The sequence below is a fragment of the Lutjanus erythropterus genome, chromosome 7 (assembly GCF_056507025.1).
Source record: "Lutjanus erythropterus isolate fLutEry1 chromosome 7, fLutEry1.hap2, whole genome shotgun sequence".
Classification (NCBI taxonomy): Eukaryota; Metazoa; Chordata; class Actinopteri; order Lutjaniformes; family Lutjanidae; genus Lutjanus; species Lutjanus erythropterus.
The window spans coordinates 24,506,697-24,527,171 of record NC_139323.1 but is presented as its reverse complement, the minus strand read 5'-3'; the positions used below and the strand labels follow the sequence as shown (position 1 = coordinate 24,527,171).

At 41.1% G+C, this 20,475-nt stretch overlaps 1 protein-coding gene across 1 annotated transcript in view; it reads left to right on the top strand.

Moving 5' to 3' along the window:
• Positions 1-19,673, top strand: part of rnf13 (ring finger protein 13) — a 57,862-nt gene extending 38,189 nt beyond the window's left edge. The window contains exons 5-10 of the mRNA XM_084723281.1: positions 3,398-3,485; positions 5,673-5,763; positions 6,528-6,633; positions 7,230-7,323; positions 17,539-17,619; positions 18,178-19,673. Of these exons, the coding sequence (XP_084579407.1) occupies positions 3,398-3,485; positions 5,673-5,763; positions 6,528-6,633; positions 7,230-7,323; positions 17,539-17,619; positions 18,178-18,548 (831 nt within the window). The 3' untranslated portion in view covers positions 18,549-19,673. The remainder of the gene's footprint in view (positions 1-3,397; positions 3,486-5,672; positions 5,764-6,527; positions 6,634-7,229; positions 7,324-17,538; positions 17,620-18,177) is intronic.
• Positions 19,674-20,475: the final 802 nt, after the last annotated feature.

The window sequence follows — 20,475 nt, the reverse complement described above, 5'->3', positions numbered from 1 at the left end:
TGAATCTGAACTTACAATACGTTATATCCACCACTTCTAACACTTTTTAAACTTGTTATAAGTTGTCATGAATGATTATAAGCATTTATAAAGATTTGTAAAGCCTTATAAATGTATTATAACATTACAAGTGTTACCCATGTCTTAACAACATTTCATATTGTGTTAACCTGGTTATAGACCTCAAACACTGTCTGCCAGAGTCTTGTGTTGTTCTCACTGATTGGAGAAACAACCAAGGCAGTGTCAGCTTAATAGGTGGGTTTAAGAATGAGGATGTCATCCTCCTTTGAAGAGCCAGAATAACGGCCTCAAAAATGACAAAAATGTACTTATTAATAGCAAAAGATTGCTTTGGCTAACATGAAAACGGTGTAAGTCTAAATAATGGCAGTTCAGTCTGATTATCAGGCTGATTGATGTTTTTCAGCTCTGGTGCTAAAAACCATCAGAAATGTGAGGTACATTACATGTAGCTTTTTTGTTATAGTGTTGAAGTTTTGGGGCTGATTTTTCTTTAATTTGGTTTCATTTGGCTGTGTTGTGTCAAAATTTTCTTCGGCGAATGCTATAACAAACTGAATCTATTAATTCATTTAGGTTTGTTTGATACTAGTACGAGTATTTGCTGGATCGAGTGAGTGAGTGAGTATGATGCAAGTCTAGACATCAATCTGATATTATGTCATTTATTAGTGCAGAAATGGCTATACAAGGCTATACAACAGTGATAGTATTCATATCACCTCCATACAGGGTTAGTAATGTAAGGTAATGTATTCATATTATTTAATGCACTGATATTGGATGAGTACTCTGTACAAGTCGATACGGAAAGTTCAGGCATCATAATTAAGTAAGGAGCAAGCAGAGTGGTATTTATTTTTGTTTTGTATTAGGCAGCGTTATACTGTTAGGATATGATTTTCTTCTCAGATGAAGTATTGTTACTGAAGGATCACTGCCTTTGTTCTCATTATTTTCATGCAGGAGTTTGAGTGACATTTATGTGATCTTATGCAAAAGGTTTTTCTCCTGAATTTCAGAGGAAGCATTGACTAACCAAAGTCCATGTAAGAACACATAATGATTCATTCCAGGATTGTATTGTCATATCCTATTTCCTCCACCACATCTGCTGTGAGCGATCAGCCACAACAATGGCCATACAGGATACTGTAGCCTCTATACTGTGTCAGAGCCACAAAAACAGCCTCCCAGGTGGAAGATCCTCATTACATCAGTTTCCCCTGCATCCATGATACAGTCAGCAGACATGGCCCCTCTGCTGCTGGAAGGATCCCTGTTGAAATCCTGCTTTAGAGTCTTCAGCGTAACGTTTTTCTGAAAGTACCACCTGCTGTGGAATTAAAGGTTTGAGGGAAAATAGTCTACATTAACTGCAGCCTACTGCAGAATACTTGATCCACATTCACAAAGTAACTGAGATTTTGCAGGATTTCAGGTTTTGAACACTTGTCTTGCAGTTTTTCTGACGGTGGAGTCATATTTCTTGTTTCGTTCATGAATATGTAAAATCATTAAGCTTTACAGTCTTTAAAACAAAACCAGGCATTCACTGATACACATTTGGAGCCCCAGAATTTGCTCAGTTCGTTTATTTGTGGTGCAGCTTGCTGTCTCATCATATTTATGTAATCACAATCACATTTACAACACAACTGTCTTGCAAAATTGATTTGTAAGCTATTATATTATGCAACATTCAATCTATGTTTCTGGGCGTCACGCTGAGAGAAAACCCAGAACATTTTTAGTCGTTGACACGTTGCACCACAACTGAGACAATAATAATTGAGTCTTGCTGCAGAGACAGCCACAGCCTACTGTTTTTTTTTTTTATTTGAATGTAGGTGTTGACAGATATGAAAAGAAAAATAAATTGCCTTTGAGATGATAACCGCTACACACATACACAGTAAACCGGTTGCACTTGGATGAAAGCTGTTTTTAGGCAGCGGTGAGAGGCTTAACCTTTTTCTGAAGAGGTATGATTAATGAGCCTGTGGACACGGTGGCATGTTTATACAACGGTTTACACACATTTAACACACAAAAGCCGTGCACCTGACTGGAATAGTGAGTACTGTCATAGTTTAAAAGAAGATGGTATGTGCCAAAACAGCATGTTCAATCCAAAGAAAAATGAAAGTCCACTGAAAATATGGAAATGCAATACAAAGTGTAATATTAAAATTTTGATAAATGAACTGAGAACTGATCCAGATTTTTTTCTTGTTGTCTTGACTGGTGAATCAATCTGTCAGATAGTCACAGCACAGGGATACACAATAATATTGACATATCGTTAGTACTGGCTTTAAAATCATGCGCACATGATGTTGAGTATGGAAAAAACTGAGTAACAACATGTGCTGGTAATTAACTGATGTAGAAAAAATAATGTGTTTATATTGGCAAAAATCCAATATCGTGCAACCCTATCACAGCTTCTCATGAGTTAACAGGGTTGGCATTGAGTGTTTTATGCCCACGTGGCTTTTGAGGTGATCAAAACCTGTGATCTTTTGTTGGATAAAAAGAGAAATTGCAACACATCTAAAGGTGCTGGAAATAAAGTCACTGAGGTCAAAATATGAGCTGTTTTTAGCTGAGCAAAAGCAGTGTGCAAACTCTCAGCATTTGTCACACCTTCGTATAATGTAACATCTTTTCTAATCTTAAATTTGCCACTAAAGTTTGTCTACAGCTCCGTCAGCTTAGATTAGCAGTCAGTGTTTATCATGGAGGAGCGAGCTGGCTAGGCCTTAAACACAAACATCTCGTCTCTTGCAAACACTTCCTGCGAAACGGTCTGTAAACATGCTGTTGATAGCTGACGTGAAGCCTCAGTGTTCCTTTATCTGTGCTCTGCTATCCCCTCACACTGTGCTGTTGTAATTAAGATGCTGACAGACGGAAAACTGTAGAATTTATTGTCCTTTGGGAGTTCAGTTTGCAAAGCCCGATCATAAATTAGTTCACATCAGCAGCAGAGTGCATCCTTACAGTGGAAGTGGTACATTTGTAAGGTTAATGCAGGTGAATAGATTTGGACCCTGCAAACAAACTCTTTGGCTCAGTGAGCTGAAAGCCTGTGAGCAGAATCAGAGCGAGCTCTCCCTCCTGACCACAACTGGTTTCTATTTCTATGTTACGTTTAATGTGGTTTGATGCTGCTATGTCAGATAGTGGAAATCGGATTAGGTCACATTATCTGACACAAAATCCCTGTTATCACACACACCGCCTTCACTTAAGGCTGTTTTTAGTCTTGTAGTAGCAGCTGATGTTAGCCTGATTTATAATCACCAGGTGTTTGCACCAAAGGGGATCCATTTGATAATTAAGGCGTAAATGTTTTGTCTCCTTGCAGGTCCTCAATGCCCAGAAAGCCGGGTACAAGGCCGCCATTGTTCACAATGTGGACTCTGATGACTTAATCAGCATGGGATCCAATGATTGTAAGTTACCACCAACACCACCTCCTCCTTACACATCAGCACATCAGCATGTAGCATCGTACAAAGCTGCCTGGTTATGTGTCTCTGTTGACAGATGATTGTTTTTCTCTTAATCCCTGAGCCCCGGGAAAAGCTGTGCACTTTTATGGTCGGAAGTCCATTTCAAGTCTCTAGATGTGCTTGAGGAAGGATGCGATGCCCTGCAGCACCACAGCATTCCCCACCTCTGAATCCATATATCCCTGCTCTCTAGCCCACTTTTGTGTTATGATAGAGTCTGGGGTTTTCTCCCACTAAAGTCTCACCTACTGTTCTCACTTGAGGGGCTGCAGCACAATGATAAATTATCCAGAAGGCTTCTTGACCTGGTTTGTGTTTTTCAGAGGAGGAGCTCTCACAAGCTGATGTTTTACACACTTGGTTGTGCCACTTTTGGTAACTAAAACCACTCATTTACACCTGGTATTGAAATGCAATCTGTATCCACACATAATATTTAGAAAAGGCAAAAAAAAAGCATGTTAATGCAAGGTGTAAACACATAATGATCAAAATGTGATTGGATCTACCTGACCACATCTACAGATAGTCTGGCTTGCATTACTTGTAAATGCAATCTGTACAACGTGCTGGCATCTGTACACAGCATAACATAACATAACTGTTCTTAGCAAACATAAAATGTAGTTTGAGGCCTAGTGGCATCCCCGTTTTTCCTAGTTCACCAATTTGACTCCAATAGTGCCTTGCATTTACATGGAGTTTAGCTGTGGGCACCCAGTATTTTTTTTTTCTTGTTGCTTCTATAAAATATATGTTGTTATTCAAATTCAAATCAAGAGAGCAGGTAAGAAAGAGGAATGCCTCACATTTATAATTAGAAGCCTGCATCTATTCTGTGCTATGAAAGTGCCAAAGATGCATTATTCCACCAGAACTGTGTGAAAATTGAAAGCAATTCAGATGGGAAATGAATTATATACTGTAAGATTGTGACGATGTGTGCTGCATTCATCTGTGCAACTGATAACTCAATGTGTTACATTTGCTGAATTTACAAGAGGGGACACATAACAAGAGTATTTCCAAGTTTTCCCGAGCTCAACAGTGTTTGGATGTGCAAGCTTTTATAAACTTTCTTTTACGTCAGATACTCTCAGGCTGAAGACAGGAATGTGATCTCAATGAGGATAACGAGAACTCATTAAAAATATCAGGGGTAAATGCAAAAGCAAAATTGGATCTTTTATTATCAGTGTCTGTGATGTGAAGTGTCTGTTCCCCTCTCCCTACACTTTACTGAAGAATTGGTGGCCATGTCTGAACCTGACGATAGTCCAAACTCTCTCAAGCGCTCTGTTTTCATTCTTCACTAACTACTTGTCATTTTTCATGTTATAAACAAAGGTAATATAATAAAAGTTACTGACTGGAAGCAAATGGACTTCACAGATGGACACAACAAGATCTATTTTCGATAAGCAGATGTTTGTCGTTGGTAAACTTGAGAGCGAAACTTTATTCTTGACCTTGGAAATAGTAGTTTTTGGGGCGCTGCCCCTACTGACAAGAATTACTTTGCCCATTACATTCTTGATCAGTTGTTTGGTCAGAAATGTCACAAGCTGACATTTTCAAATTGCTTGTTCTGACTGACTAACAGTCCAAACCCCAAAATATTATTCTTAAAGAAATAGAAGATCAAGAAGACCTGTAAATATTCACTTTTTGGAAGATGAAAGTTTTGTTTTTGGGGGGCATTTTTGCTTAAAAATATAAATATTTATCAAAGTAGGTGCCAAATAATTCACTGTCAGTCAACTAATCGATTAAACATGGCAACTCTAGTTAAAATGCATCTCATGTTCTTCAGTTTTTTTAATAATATTGAGAAAAAAAAAAAAACTGAGCAAACTCAATTAGTTGATGAAGACTATTAGATGTGGTAAAAAAAAAATTAAAAAAAACTCCAAAAAAGAACGTAAGGGGACCTTGAGCAGATGTTTTTGTAAAATCATGAGACATTTTAATGACTGTTTTTCATTGTGCTACTAACAAGTCTTGTTTCTGTTTTTTCTCAAATAACAGAACATCATGTTTCAAGGTCGTTCGATAGAGTGAGACATTGATACACAGTCACATGATATATTAATACAGCAGTTTTTTTTTTTTGGTTTCTATTTTTAGTGGATGTTATGAAGCAGATAGATATTCCCTCTGTGTTTGTGAGCGAGGAGACTGCCAACTCCTTGAAAGAAGACTACACATATGACAAGGGGTAAGTCTGAACCCAAACCTCAGTTTTCTGCCCATAAGAGCAGGTTTTTACTCCTCACACTGAACTTTTCATGTTTCAGTTTCAGGCTAACGTTGGGAGGAGATGGCTGCTTTTTTGCCCACTCAAAACTGTCTTGCCATTGTTTTCTACCCGGCTCTTCTATACGAGTTAAATCTAATATTGTTGTAGAATAATAATGCAAGCAGCGAGCACTGTAATATACCAAGGCAGAGGATTTGTCTGGTGATGTGTTGTCACTGCTGCAGAGGTGGTAATGAAATGTCTCAGCCTGTCAGAGAGAATCATTAAAGTACCATTTCTAAACTCTTAACACTAGCTGGTGTGTGTGTGTGTGTGTGTGTGTGTGTGTGTGTGTGTGTGTGTGTGTGTGTGTGTGTGTGTGTATGTGTGTGTCAGATACCATCCAGATACATGAGGGTTATTCCGAAGTCTTTTGCAGAGGAATGAACACCAAACATGGTATTGGCAGAGTCTTGTCAGTGTGGACCAAATTGGTTCTTAGAAATCTGACGGGTGTGGAGAGATATGTCTGCTGCAGAGGGAGTTCTGGGAGAAAAAGTAGATCCCTGTACCCCATATTAATTAACACTGAAATGCCATCATGAACAACACTCAAATGAAACTCAGCCAAAATGATAAACCGTGACAAAATGTTGCCATAATACGTCCTCTGTTCAGGTCACTTTCAGTGTGTTTGTATTAATACCTGCCAACGCCGACGCTGGCTGTGCTCGTTTTTGCAGGGGACATGTGGTCCTCATGCCAGACTTCAGCCTGCCACTGGAATACTACCTGATCCCCTTCCTCATCATCGTGGGAATCTGCCTCATCCTCATTGTTGTTTTCATGGTAGGTTACATTTAAGACATCTTCATTTTAAATTAAAGCACAGTGGTTTTACCGGAGGAACTACTGAGTGCATTTAAAGTCAGATGGTAATTTTACTTTACTTAAATGTAGTTCTCTAAATTTGGTGACTAAAAGTAGAAAATACTTGCTATTTTTACCTAGGTACTATTAATTTTGGGTTTGCCCAAGTGTGGGACAGTTTTGGTCTAACGTCTTTGAAACGCACTCATACATGTATAACACCATAGACCCAGAATCTGGCAGGTTTTGCTCATCAGCTCATCAGATCTGAATCTTTCTCAAGCCCAAGCCCACGCTGTTGCTTTCTCGTTGCTTTTAGCAAGATGTCTCAACCTGTTTAATTGGAAATCTAGCCCTTTCTCCATGTATAGCTGCTGGGTTGAGGAGGTAATGGGTCATTAATAAAGGGCAAAAGTAATGGACGCTTCCTGGAGTATGTTTTTTATTTTATTTTATTTTTTCAGCCTTATGGTTTTTCTGGACTCGGCACCTGGAAAAGAAAGATTGAGTGTGTGCGTGCGTGCGTTTTGCGTACTGATTATAGAGGACATGTTTCTTTTTCCCGCTCTTTCTAGATCACCAAGTTTGTCCAGGATCGACATCGGGCTCGGAGGAGCCGCTTGCGCAAAGATCAGCTAAAGAAACTTCCCATCCACAAGTATAAGAAAGGTATGGAGGCAAACTCAAATATCTTAAGTTGCAGTTGCACTTCCCGCCAAAGTACCAAGAACTCTTAATCCCAGGAACTACTTTTCAAAGAACTAAAACAATGATGATGCCATATAAAGCGACATACAGGCATCATTATTTATGTGATTGGCGTTGGTCCATGCTACATGTAACTCCATGTTGTTGTGTCAAAGCACATTACACAAAAAAAAAAAACTGGTTTGTGGCTGCAGATTGTTAAAAAATGGTGGCTAAAATAAAATGTTGCAAGTACTCAACCAACCAGAAATCTTCAGGGCTCCAAGCCACACCCCCAAAGTTTCTGTACTTGGGATTTTGGTGGGGGTAAGATAATGTCCCTTGAGCTTAATTTAGACCCTGGTCCCTGTGGTGGAAACGCAGTGAGCTTCTTTAAAGGTTGCTTATGCCTGGAGAAAGTTCCTGTGGTGGAAATGCAGCTTTAATTAACTTTGAAGGTACCATTTACATCTTAAAGTCATTTACAGTATATACTCTACGGGGAATAAACATCATGCATTTGACTGTAAAGGTAGAGCATTTTTGTTGAGTCATTCTGAGGGTATACAGAAAATTCTACAGGTACAACACTCTGCGTACACTGTTGTGTATATTAAAAACACAAAAATAGTAAAATGTTCCCCTCATTTTTGTGCTGAACTTGCCGATGCACTCTGCATCAGGATTGTTTACCCTCACTGAAATAGCAGATCAAAAATCATTTCTGCTGGCTTTATCCTGACTCTAACCTCTGACCTCAGAGTCTGTAGTGATGCCATTTACTCCTCCATCAGGCCGCTCTTTGCTCACATGATTTGGCCCAGAAGAGAGATGTCATCCATTCATTACGACACATCATTCCTCCCTGGAGCTCTGCACCTTGGAGCTAATCGGATTAATATGGACTTGATTTTTCCACAAAGCCCTCCGTGGCAGATTAGAGCTCCTCTCTGTTGAGACTGGACACATGACTGATGGTTTGGAATGTGCTCTCAGTCATGCCAGAGGCCTGACAGGGGTTGAAAGTTAAGTGTATTTTGGTTTTTAACTCAAACGTGTTGAGCAGATGTACAGTGTGCTGCTTGTTTGTGAGTGCAGTTTTCTGTGGCCTCCCCCCATGCCTTGGTGCAAGGGTCAGACCGGCTATAGCTTTGTTTTGCGATGCAAATCCTCTTTGTACTATGGTCAACCAAATTTGTCTGTGTATTTAGAGGTTTTTTCGTACCGACTGTGTTTCCTCCGGCAGCTGTGTTTTACGGACTGGAAAGCCCCTGACTAACTACAATCAGCTGTGCAGGGGAACACCGGGAAGCTTTGTAGACTACGGGTGGTGCATAATAAGTAGCCCCCTTGCAAAGCTGCTAATTGAGGGGGTTATGAGTCGCGCTGTTCCTCCCCTCCTGGCAGTAACAGATGCACGTGCAACACACCAGCTAAAAGCAGCGTGTGTTGCCCAGATAGCTGTTTTTGTCACGTCAGGCTCTGTGGTTTGCAGTGCCCACTGACTCAGGGTTTCCACCAGGCACCGCTGCAGTCGACCTTGACCGCTGCAGGGAGTTCAGATGTCCAGGAAACGGCCTCCCGGGCAGCGTCTGCGCTCCTGTCAGCTGAGTCAGAGCGTTGGGCGACACAGGAAGGGGACACCAAATCTCTACCTAATCACCTTTTAAGCCCTGCGCTCTGGAGCAATGCTCGCTTGGCGAGGACCCAGTGCCCTGGTTTGAGCCTGGGAGGGCTGTAACAGGAGGGCCTGAGAGCAGTGGGACAGGGCTTCTGTTGTCTGATGGGACTTGTTGTTCACTAGTGTTTACATCAGGTTAAAGTCAAAACAGGAATAGCTTCTTCAAATGTTTTTTTTTTATCAATGGTTAGTGACATGGAATTGAGATCAACATCTGGATAATGGCTGATGTAACAGTCACCAATAAAGATTTTACAAAATAACCATGGATTCCATTTCTAGGAGGTGTTGTTCATGCACAAGGACGGTGGTAATTTATTTTTGATGTGTGTTTGTGAAGTTTATCTGCAGTCATTGAGAAGGTAAGTGTGCCAATTTTGCACATCAGAGTTTACAGGTCTTGATGCGCACTTTAGCATATGTTTTTAAAAAAGCTAAAATTGTAAAAAGCCTTGCAAGGGAGCTGCACAAAGTCCGATAAATTAATTGGATTTGAAAGCGACTTAAAGTAGGACTTTGCAATATACATGATATCATGTGGCAATTGTTTCATGCAATACTCTATCATTTATTCGACTGTGTTGCAAATCAAACTCTTAACAGCAGTATTTTAATAATTAATTTGGCCAACGCTTGAAGGCAACACAAACAAACATGGAAGAGAGTGAACATGATGCACAATGAGATAATTCCAAACAGGAGAAAGACTCCGACCTGCCAGGACAAAACAAAGAACCAACTGGATATAGTTTGTGTATGAAAAGTCTGACAGACACACTGTGGAGAGTCTACAGATGAGAGCCACAAAACTGATTTATACTTGAAGCTATAATATGTATCATTTCAGCATTAAAATGACTAAAATGCTAGACATATGTCATATATTTTATGAAGTTGTGTGCTTAGATTATCTCAAATGTTTCCAATAACATTCAAATGCAGAGTCCATAATTTATTCAATATAAATTTCATTTATTCAATATGCATTTCCTGCTAACTGTTGCTAGCTAGTTGCTATAACTTCCGGTAAAACACAGGATACGTTGTATCATACGTCGTCAGCTTTCTTCCTCACTCAAGAGAGTGAGGAAGAAAGCTGACGATTGTGACTAAATGCAATGTGAATAAAACTTAAATATTACCTCATCCATGTGCATGATTTCAGTCTGATCGATGCCAAATAGATTTTCATCAGCCACATTGGTCATTTAAAGGTGAAGAATACAACTCCCATGATCCCACACTATAGATAGATATATTCTAGTATACAGGTTCTACATGGGGAGAACATAATTACATAATACTTATAAAATAAATCTCTATCAGGAGCAGTAAGTGTGCTCTGTGTCCCACTCCTCATCCCTGTTGTAGGTTAGCAGTTTAAGGCTACATTAGCTGCTAGTAGCTTAACCCAGGCAGACCCGAACCTCTGACCCCCGAGCTGCTGGTGGTCAAGCTTTATTGTTGGTAATGAAGGTGCCAGGTTTTGGCAAGGAGAATGCGTGGAGTAAAATCTCTGAGCATGTTCACTCGAACCTTATTTAATCTGGTTGAATCGAGCGTTTAACCCGTTGGTGCAGGTCATTTGGGTTCATGTGAAACTCTGGTCTGGACCAAACAGCAGCTCTGGTCCGCCTCGAAGGCGTGGTTTCTGCTGTCTAGTGAACTCTGGAGTGGAAACCACCATCGCTCACTCACGACAAGAACGTCATGTATGGGTCAGTGTTTGGGTTTACACTTTCTGGTCCATTTGCCTTTGTGAACGCAAACTGAACCACCTGGAAAATTGAAACAATGTAACATTCTCACGCCGGTTTATTTCAGGAACTGGACCTTTAGGTGTTAACCTGCCCCAAGTCTGACAGTGTTTATGGGAGTGCAATGAAACATGAACTTTGTGGAAGCAAAAAAACACCACAGGCTCACTGTACATACAGAAACAATAACAAGCTAGAATCACAAAGCTGCTGTTACGGTAGCTCATCGGACCACCAGCGGTCTTTGTTTACAGCATGCTGATCATGTTTTTTTTTAATCCATGAGCTCCGTAATGTTACACAAAGGAATTTTCAGCTGTAGCGTTTCTTTGGGACAGTTCAGTTTCCACACAAGTCTCTGTGACGCTCAAGACCCGCTGCTGTTCCACTTCTCATTCTGAGGTTTTTGGGCAGTGCGCCCAAACTCGGGGTTCAGAGCACTGGTGTGTGTGTGTGTGTGTGTGTGTGTGCCGCACAGAGTGGGAAGGATGCCTAATGGTGCCTTTGGCCTCCGCTGCAACAGATAATGCTGAGCTTGGACTCTGGGGGCTTTGAGCAGATGCAGCCATAGTGAACGGGAACACCGTGACGCCGTGCTAGTGTTGCCTTTAAAGCTGTAATCTGTAACTTTCCACATGTTCAAAAAACACAGAAAAGATCACAGAGCATGTAGCGTGGCGTTGTTTCTGTTTGTTTACTTTATTTGAAGTCTTTTTGGAAATGCAGCTGAAATTGCAGATAGTCTGCTGCAAGGATGCATGTTAATGCAGCATGAAGCACGTTGAAGCCATTAAGCTGCAGTTGCAGTTGGAAAAACCAGTGACATATATAAAGATGGACAACATGACTGCCCCTCCAAAACTGAAGCCAAAACATCTCAAACTCCCCCTGGTGACTGGCTGCGGAATAGGTCACAAACCGCACCCCCTCCATGTTAGCAGATGGGACTTGGGCCAACTAAAACATCAGAGTACATGTCAAATAAATTTTTCCAGTAGATGTTTTTTGTCATTTTAGGTAGTTGCACGTTCAAGTGTTTATTTTTCTGACCAGTTTGGTATATATTGGTTATTTGATGCTATTTTTTTTTAAAAAAAAAAAAGCAAATTTCACATCCTGATTGACAGCTTGTGTGTACCAGTTGTATGGGCAGGAATTAGATTTTGCGATTACAACGCTGACCACTCCTGGCATCAAATAATGTCACCAAGGCAAGATACCAGCTCTCGTAGCCGGAATATTTTGGCTTCATTTTTGTGCAGTCAGAGGAAAAAGAGACAGGTTGTCCATCTTTGTTCATAATCTGAGGAGACAAATCCAAATATGAGTTTCTGGCTGCAGTAACAACCAAAATGGCCGCTGTCAGAGAACCCAAATCTAGGTATGACAAGTTCATAGCACCAGTAACCAAATAGGTGACATACCTATCATCCCGTGGACAATAAGATAACACCTGGGAAACAATAATAAGGTGTCTGAGACATTTCTGGGACAGATAAGTCCAGAGAGAGAGAGAACTGAGTTTAAAGTGGTTTAATGTACATTTCCTTCACCATATACCAATCAGAACCAGGTCTGCATTTGCACTGCAGTTTGTAGTAATGAAGACACCTGGGGTGATTTCAATGTTTTATTAAAATATAAGGACAGGGAACAACTAGCAGGACTCCCACTGTGGACCAGAGTGAGTCAATGAAGTGAAGATATTTAACTATAATTATTGTGTAAAGTGAAAAAAAGAACCTAAGTTTGGGGCAATGGTCATTAAGTCTGTGACAGTTGAAAGTAATTTATGGGACAACTGTGGGACACTAAGGGAAAAGGTTTATTTCAAGTCTTGGTGGCTTTATATATATACGCTACATATGGATTTTTCATCAACGTGTGGATCTTGTGTCTGATATATAACATAGATTATGGTTCTACAGTCTGTGGTGGTGAGGCCTCTGTGCTACATTAGTGTGAATCACAGAGTTTATAAATGCATCATGGTGTGATGTCTTTTCTGGGTAAGTGAAGTCATTTCGGGAAGATGTTAACCAGCTGATCAGCCACAGCCTCGGCGGCTGCTGCTGTGCTGGCAGGATGCCTTTCTGCTGATGAGTCTATCTGCCCACCTTCTCTGGCAGAGCAGCTGAGCCTGGCAGAATCGGACATCTATCTATCAACTCTGCAAACACTCGGTTAAACTCACTCTTAATGAGCTGTTTTTTTCACGTATTTCTTGCTGCCTCTGTGGTTGAGCATATATTTGATTTATACCTCTGATGACAGTTCTGGTGTAGATTTGAGTCAGAGGTGGCGAGTGTCAAGTGTCAGACTTGCATGTTTGGAAAAGGGGGTGCTCAGGCTGAAATAAATAGTAGCTAACACAAAGGGAGTCTGTATGAACGGTGCACAATGCCTTAATGAAAACCACGGTGCCCGCGTAATTGACGCACAATAGCAGTCTGAACAGCAGCATGCACCATAAGATCTGTGTCAATGTACAGGATTATGTAATAGCAGCTGCCACGGCTGTCAGCGTTGCAGCGCCGCTCTGCCATTAACTTGACTTACGCTCTGGGTTTATTGCACAGCCTTGCGTCATCCCTACTTAGGCCATGCGCCTGACGTTTTACAGTGGGTTTTGGCCCTCCGGGTGGCGAGTTTCGCCAGCAACCGGCATCTAGCAGGCGTTGAAGCCAGAAACTGAGAAGACAAACACACACGGTGAAGAGGGATTGTTTTCGTTCATTCATTTAGACCGAGAGAGGCTGGACTCTCCCTCTGACCCCTGAACTCCAGCCTGATTCCTCCCTGCATGTGATGAGTCACTCCACCCCTCCCCTCGGCTTTCCGCTTCCAAACGTTAGGCGGGGAGCTGAGCGCACACACACACACACACACACACACACACACACACACACACACTCTCTGAACAGAGCAGCTGCAGTGTCTCAGCCTGTGTCTGTGTGTGAGGCATGTTGATGTCAGTACAGAGGAGCTCTCTCTGTCTCTTAGTTCACTGGCCTCAGTGCCAGTTGCTCTTGTCTGGTCGGCTCAAGCAACATCGGACTGTGCAGAGGCATTTTTTTTTTCCCTCTTTTCTAAGTTTTTTCTGTCACCCTCCCGCCCGCTCGCTCTGTTACGCACATTCGCTGCTCATCAGAAGTTCAGTAGGACAGCGAGGTTCCTCTGAGAGCCTGGAATGCTGGCAGGCTCGCTGATTAATGAAAAATAGAGGGGAGAGAGGCTGCGCTGGCACACAAGTCCTTTTTAAGATGTGCTACTGGCCCCAAAACGTAAATGTGAGGGATTCCCAGTATTTGAAGAGTGAACACACTGCCAAAACGTGAAGTAGATGTTTTTGATTGGCTTTGAATAGTATATATTACCTATTATTATCAAGCGTTTCCCAGAGACCTCCTCCAGTGAAAATCATATTTTTAACCTCGTCAACATGTCCATGTGGTGTTTTACATGTGTTACAGGACATATCAGGAGTGAAATAAGGAGTAAACGCCGTGAAACTGCAGTGAGCAAGGGCAGTCTTAGAAAAATGGACTCAGTCAGGCTGGGTCAATGACATCATGAACCTAAGGAACCAATCCCGTTAATCGAGGGGGTGGCATTATACATATCATTAATGGCGATGCTCAGTCCAGCTAGCAAAACAGAGGAGAGGCCAGGTGCAGCTACTTTTGGATGCGGCTGGTGGTTTGGGCGTGTGGGGTGTGTGGAGAAGGCAGGGACTATTTGCATATTCATGAATCATTGAATACTAAATGAAGACAAGGTGTAGACCTTTGTGTAAGCCATTTTAACAAGGTGAACTTATTTTTGCCAAAAAATAAAAAAATAGATAAAATATCAGATACAATTTATTCTTACAGAGAATTTTATATTGTTAAAATCATGACTGGAGGTGGACTTAAGATGCTCAATTCGATTAATCAATTATAGAAAAGAGTAGACACTTTGGTAGAAAGCATGTTTTTCACATATTTCACATATTAATCGATTTGTTAATATTTGCTTTATTCTTTATAAAAACAAATCTGATAATATTGTGTAATTATTGTAATCAGCTACCCGACAGTTCTTGTAAGAAAACATTTTCATTTTCTTTACTCAATATGTACTGTATACTGTACTGTATACTGTACTGTACTGTATGTACTGTACCTGAGAATCATGAAAGTGAGTCTCAGCTCACATGTGTAGGTCACAGTAATTACATTACTGAAGCTGATCCCTTTAGAACTGAAGAGTGGGTTGATGCAGGCTCTTTGATCAGCAGGAGTGGTGTAATTTGTTCCGTGACGAGGGATGACCAGAGCGGCCGGTGAATTATGTTCTGCTGCAGAACGCTGCGCTGCATGTTTCTCACTGGACAGACACTTTAAGTCTGAAAAAAATATTAGTGTCTTCATCTGTTGAATCATGTTGCAAATAACAAAATCCACATATTTATCTTGGTGACATTGGTGCAGAGGATTGACTACTAGTGTTAGTTTACGGATTGACTAAACAATGTGACGTAACATAAAACGTGATAGTATACAGCTGACATGCACAGATTACATAAAATACCACTGCTGTGCTATTTTAATTTAATTTTTTATACGTGTTTAAAGTCAACTATGTCGAAAAACATGTTCACAGGCGTACCACAACTTTGACCTTTTTTTGTAGATTTGTCACGATTACAGACTTGTTATCAGTTATAACAACATTGTACTCACCAAAGTTATTACTAAACTCTGTTGTGGTGATTTTTTCTTGTGCACAAAGTTGCACAAATAAGCCACAAGTTTTCAGACAATCAGTCAGGTTGTAAACAACAGTTTTCAGACTTCCACCAGCCGAGCATTGAATGGAACGGGTCAAATCCTTATATTGAATCAGATCACTGAACTGGAGCTCAAAACAGTATATGCACTGTTTACAGACACTTCTTTCGTAATATAAGCTTATGGGGAAAAGTCTTTGTAGCTGCAGTGCATCATGTGACGTCATTACAGTTTGTCCAGCATGTCAGTTTTCCTTCAAAGCGGCGCTCTGTCTGGGGGCTTGGTGTAAATCCACCATCAGCAACTGGTTTGCAGCCTATTGTCTTAAAGCCTCGAGTTTAGCATAATGGCAGTTTCCATGTTGGGTTTTTGGAAGACCAGACTGTGGAGCTGGAGAGGATACGCTTTGCTACGCCTCTATCCTCTATCCTGATGATTTTTTATATAACTGTCCTGTTTAAATTATATTAAGGCTTAAAGTTGTGCATAATTAAAGGTGTGCCTGCTTTGAATGAGAGGCCACCTCAGCTCCACTCAGGCTCCACCTGTTTGCCCATTTTTGGATTAGCTGGGAGTAAGCAGAGTCAGGCAAGGACGCCCCGTCCTCTAATTATTCTGTCTATGATCATCCTGTATTGAAGAAGACTTGAAGCCAGTATTTATTTAGACCATAAAGTCATTAGCAAACTGTGGCTTTAAAGCACTTTTGCATTGGCTTTTTCATTTTCAGACTTGCATGCACAGTTATATTAACTTTAGGAATGATGGCCCAAACGATTAAAAGTAACACCCAAGTTGAAAAAAACCAGACAAACAAACAAAAAAAAACACAGAATGACACATTATCTTCACAGACCAGTCTTTGGGTTCAGAGAGCCACTGAACCTTTTCTCTGTGCTTCACTCAGAATAGCTCAGTTTGTGCCACAGTTCAGCATTTCCTGAGTGTAAACTGGATCCATGCCTGCACAAACGTTCCCTCTCCCTCACCCCGACTGTCCAGCACAGGCCAGAAAGAGTGAGAAAGAGGAAGAAGATGGAGGCTCCTCTGGACTAGTGTCAGAAAGAGGAAGACAAGTGTTGAGTAAAAAAAAAAGATGGGGATGATGGGGATGGAGATGTTTAGGAGAGGAAAAAACACCACGAAGAGGAAGAGGGAGCAGAGTTGAGAACATTGCCTTGAGTTGAAGTTGCTGACGCTCAGAGAGAAAAGGAAAAGGAGGAGGAAGAGGAGGAGGAGGAGGAGGAGGGGGGCTGTTGGTCGATGTGACTCCCCATCCTTATACGGTCACATGCAGCCCTGGCACGGACACAGAGAGCCCAGTCGGGGAAAACATGCTCATTTAGAGCTTACATAAACACACCGGCCCGCAGCCCGGCTCCCTCCCTCCCTGCGTCCCACCAGCCCGGGCAGGGAAAGACGAAGGGAAGGAAAAGGAGAAGAACGCTGTGGAATTTGAAAGGGAGTGCTTTGATAAATTCCTGAGCTTTCAGTGCACCGAGAGGCTTTGCACCTCCTGAAACATCAGGAAATGCAGCACTGGTGGTTTAGCAGTGATTCTCCCTGCAGGCTGAGGGCTGGACGGGTGGCTGCTGGGACATATTTGGGAATGAATGTAAGGAAATTAAGGCAGCTGGTCTGGAGCAGCCATAATAACCTGGATACATACTCAAACCTGTCATTACACATTATAATGTGATATAAACCAAGATGAGCCCTGCAAATATTAAAACATAATTATTAGCCCTTGTTTCATGCAATATTTTTATATATACTCATTTACCTTACTCAATGCTACTTTACTATTCAGAATTGATTAATACTACTGAGTATGAATTTATCATTACAATGCTATGTCAGTCATGTACAGATATCTGACAGTAATGCACTGGCCATTTAGAAATGAGGTATTATCAAAGCTCAAAAGCGTTCATATTTAATTAATAATAATTAACAATAATTCTGTCTTGTGTTTTTGACCTAGGGGACAGCTATGATGTGTGCGCCATCTGCCTGGATGAATACGAAGAAGGTGACAAGCTCCGAGTCCTGCCATGCTCTCACGGTGAGTGTGAACACTTCTGCACTGTGCGTGACCCATTAACCTCCATTCGACTTGTGACACACCAAGCCACACTCTCAGACCTATCGCTGACACAAGCCAAATACTAAGATTCCTTATATGGAAGTTTTAAGTCTCCCATTAAGTAGATGGCAACAGTTCTGAATATTTGCCCCATGTGTTAGAATCTAGAGCCATCAAGGCATACACCAAAATAATGTATTTTTATCTGTGACATACTGTACTGCTGAAAGTAGACTGACAGTATGAGGATATACGTCTTTAGGTTACTAATATGTATTCCCAGTTTTTACAAAAAACTAATAATTTGTATTTTACAGCTGGTAATTAAAGTAAACAAATGGATGGGGAATTTTTTGGGCGCCATTTTCAGTTGCAGATTTCGTGCTTTAGGAAGTATCTGTGACAGCAGAATGGTATATTTGGAATCCACTCAAATAAACTACAGTGCCCATGATCATCATAATAAAGGAATGTGCCACCCGTTGTTTTATCAGACCAAATAACTTTTTACACTGATTGTGCCTTTGTCATCCTCAGCCTATCACAGTAAGTGTGTGGACCCCTGGCTAACCAAAACTAAGAAGACATGTCCAGTGTGCAAGCAGAAGGTGGTCCCCTCGCAGGGCGACTCCGACTCTGACTCGGAGGAGGGCGACAGCGGCCCTGACGAGAACGAGGAGGTGTCGGAGAGCACGCCGCTGCTGCGCTCTCTGGCCTCCACCAGTGCCCACTCCTTTGGCACTATGTCAGGGGCGTCGCGCTCGGAGCACGACCAGGAGTCCTCTGAGTACGAGGACGACGAGCTGGACAGCAGCGACAGCGAGGAAGAGGTCACCGTCGAGACTGTGGTGGTGCAGATGCAGCAGCCCTGCTCTGAGGCCCACGAGCACGACCTGCCCCGAGCTTGACTGATAAGGCGGCTGGCCTGATCGGTCGCTAAAAAAAAAAAAAACCCTGCTCTCCTCCAAACTCACAGCTGCAGAGACTTTTGTTGGGGGTCACAAAACAGATTCATCCTCCGAATTCTTATTTCACTGCTTACAAGACATTGTAATGTATCCTCCTTCAAGTTCAAATACAACTCTTAGGTTTTATTTTTAACATGATTGTGGATAAAGTGCTGATTTACAAGTGTTTGACAGGACTGGGGACACTGGTGTACAGTAGACTGTTATACTGTACAGTATTTATTCATAAAGAGATAATACACCTGATGGTGGAAAAGTGCAGACACAAGATCACACCTGACACAATATTCAGTAAAAGTACTGTGTATATAAAGCATATAGATCACAATAAGTTACATCTTTACCTTTGATTATCTCCAGTCCTACATGTTTCAGATGATGGGGAAATTTCATTATTGTACATACATGTTCATGCTACACTGACACACCTCAAACCGCTATGCAGCATCCTTTTTGTAAAAATAAACTAACATTCAGCAAGTATAGAAACATTTAAAGCCACAGCAAATATGGTTTATGCCAATTTCTTTCTAGCCTGATGTATGAAGGAGCGTTAGGTGCTCCTGTCTGTGTTTTGTGCCACGGTTTATCTGTTACAACGATTCACACTAAGAAGACAAACTGAAGCCAAACCAGTTTGAGGAACTCATTCGAAGTGAAGAATGTGTCGTTCAAAGTGTGGAGAGAGACTTGAGTGAAAACTACGTCCACGCTGCCTGTGGTAAACTTCTTCTGGCTGCTCCAGACCTGTCACTCCATTTAACACAAGCAGTTATTTGGTGACAGGCGCTTGTTAATACACATTTAACTGACCTTATCTCATTTTAATACGGTTTATAGTAAATACGCTTAGGTTTTTTTTTTTTTTTTCATAACATTGCTTGATTTTTTTTGTTCGTTTGTTCATGAAACCTGTTGCCTTTTTCGGTTTATATATTTTGTCTTGTTAGTGTTTTTTCCTGCTCATGTATGTCATGTATGTACTCAATCTGAATTCACTTCAATAAAATTAAAATGACACTTGACAAAGGAAACTATTCCTGGTCAGTCATTTACTTTAGAGCTTGTTTTAGTCATTTTTCAAGCAAAAGTGTGAAACATTTGCTGGTTCCAGCCTTTTAAATGTAAGGGTTTGCTGATTTTCTTTGTCATTTGACAGTAAATGAAGAGACTGAGTTTTGGACAAAAGAAGCAATTTGAAGATGTATGTTTGGTCTCTGATAAAATATGATGGTAATTCCACACTTTTGACATTTTAAAGATTTAACAATTGTGAAAATACTTTGATAATTGATAATGAAAATAATTTAGTATCAGCTCTACTTTCTCTTTTTCATCTTGCTACTTAGATTCAACCTACTGTAGTTCCTACCCACAAATTTTTGTTGTTACTTTAAGAGCCGCAGTGTGTTCATTTAGGGTTTTAACAAGAAAACATATCAGCTCCAGTAAACTTGGTCAGCTTAATGACCCGATTATCTGATACAAATCAGCCGGTTTAAGTCCGGCACGGCTCATTAGCAAGTGGAAATTACAGGACCTCTGCACCCTTGTCAAGTATCACTAATTTCTGACTTAAAGACTGCAATTTTACCTCCATACACAAGATGAGGGTTTTCCAAGGTGGCCCGGGGAAGATGGGATTTTCCCTGCCCTTAACTGTGCCTTCATTTAAGTGGAAATGCACCAGTTCACAAAACGGTTTCATCCTGAGGTCTGTTAATAGCTGCTCTGAAGATTTTATGTTTTTACAGTTCAAAATGAAGTAAACGTGCAAACCACCATCAACTGTCAATGTCAAAATAAACCCTGCGTGTTTTGCATAATGTAACGATGTATATACTGCACACAATCATACACTCCATGT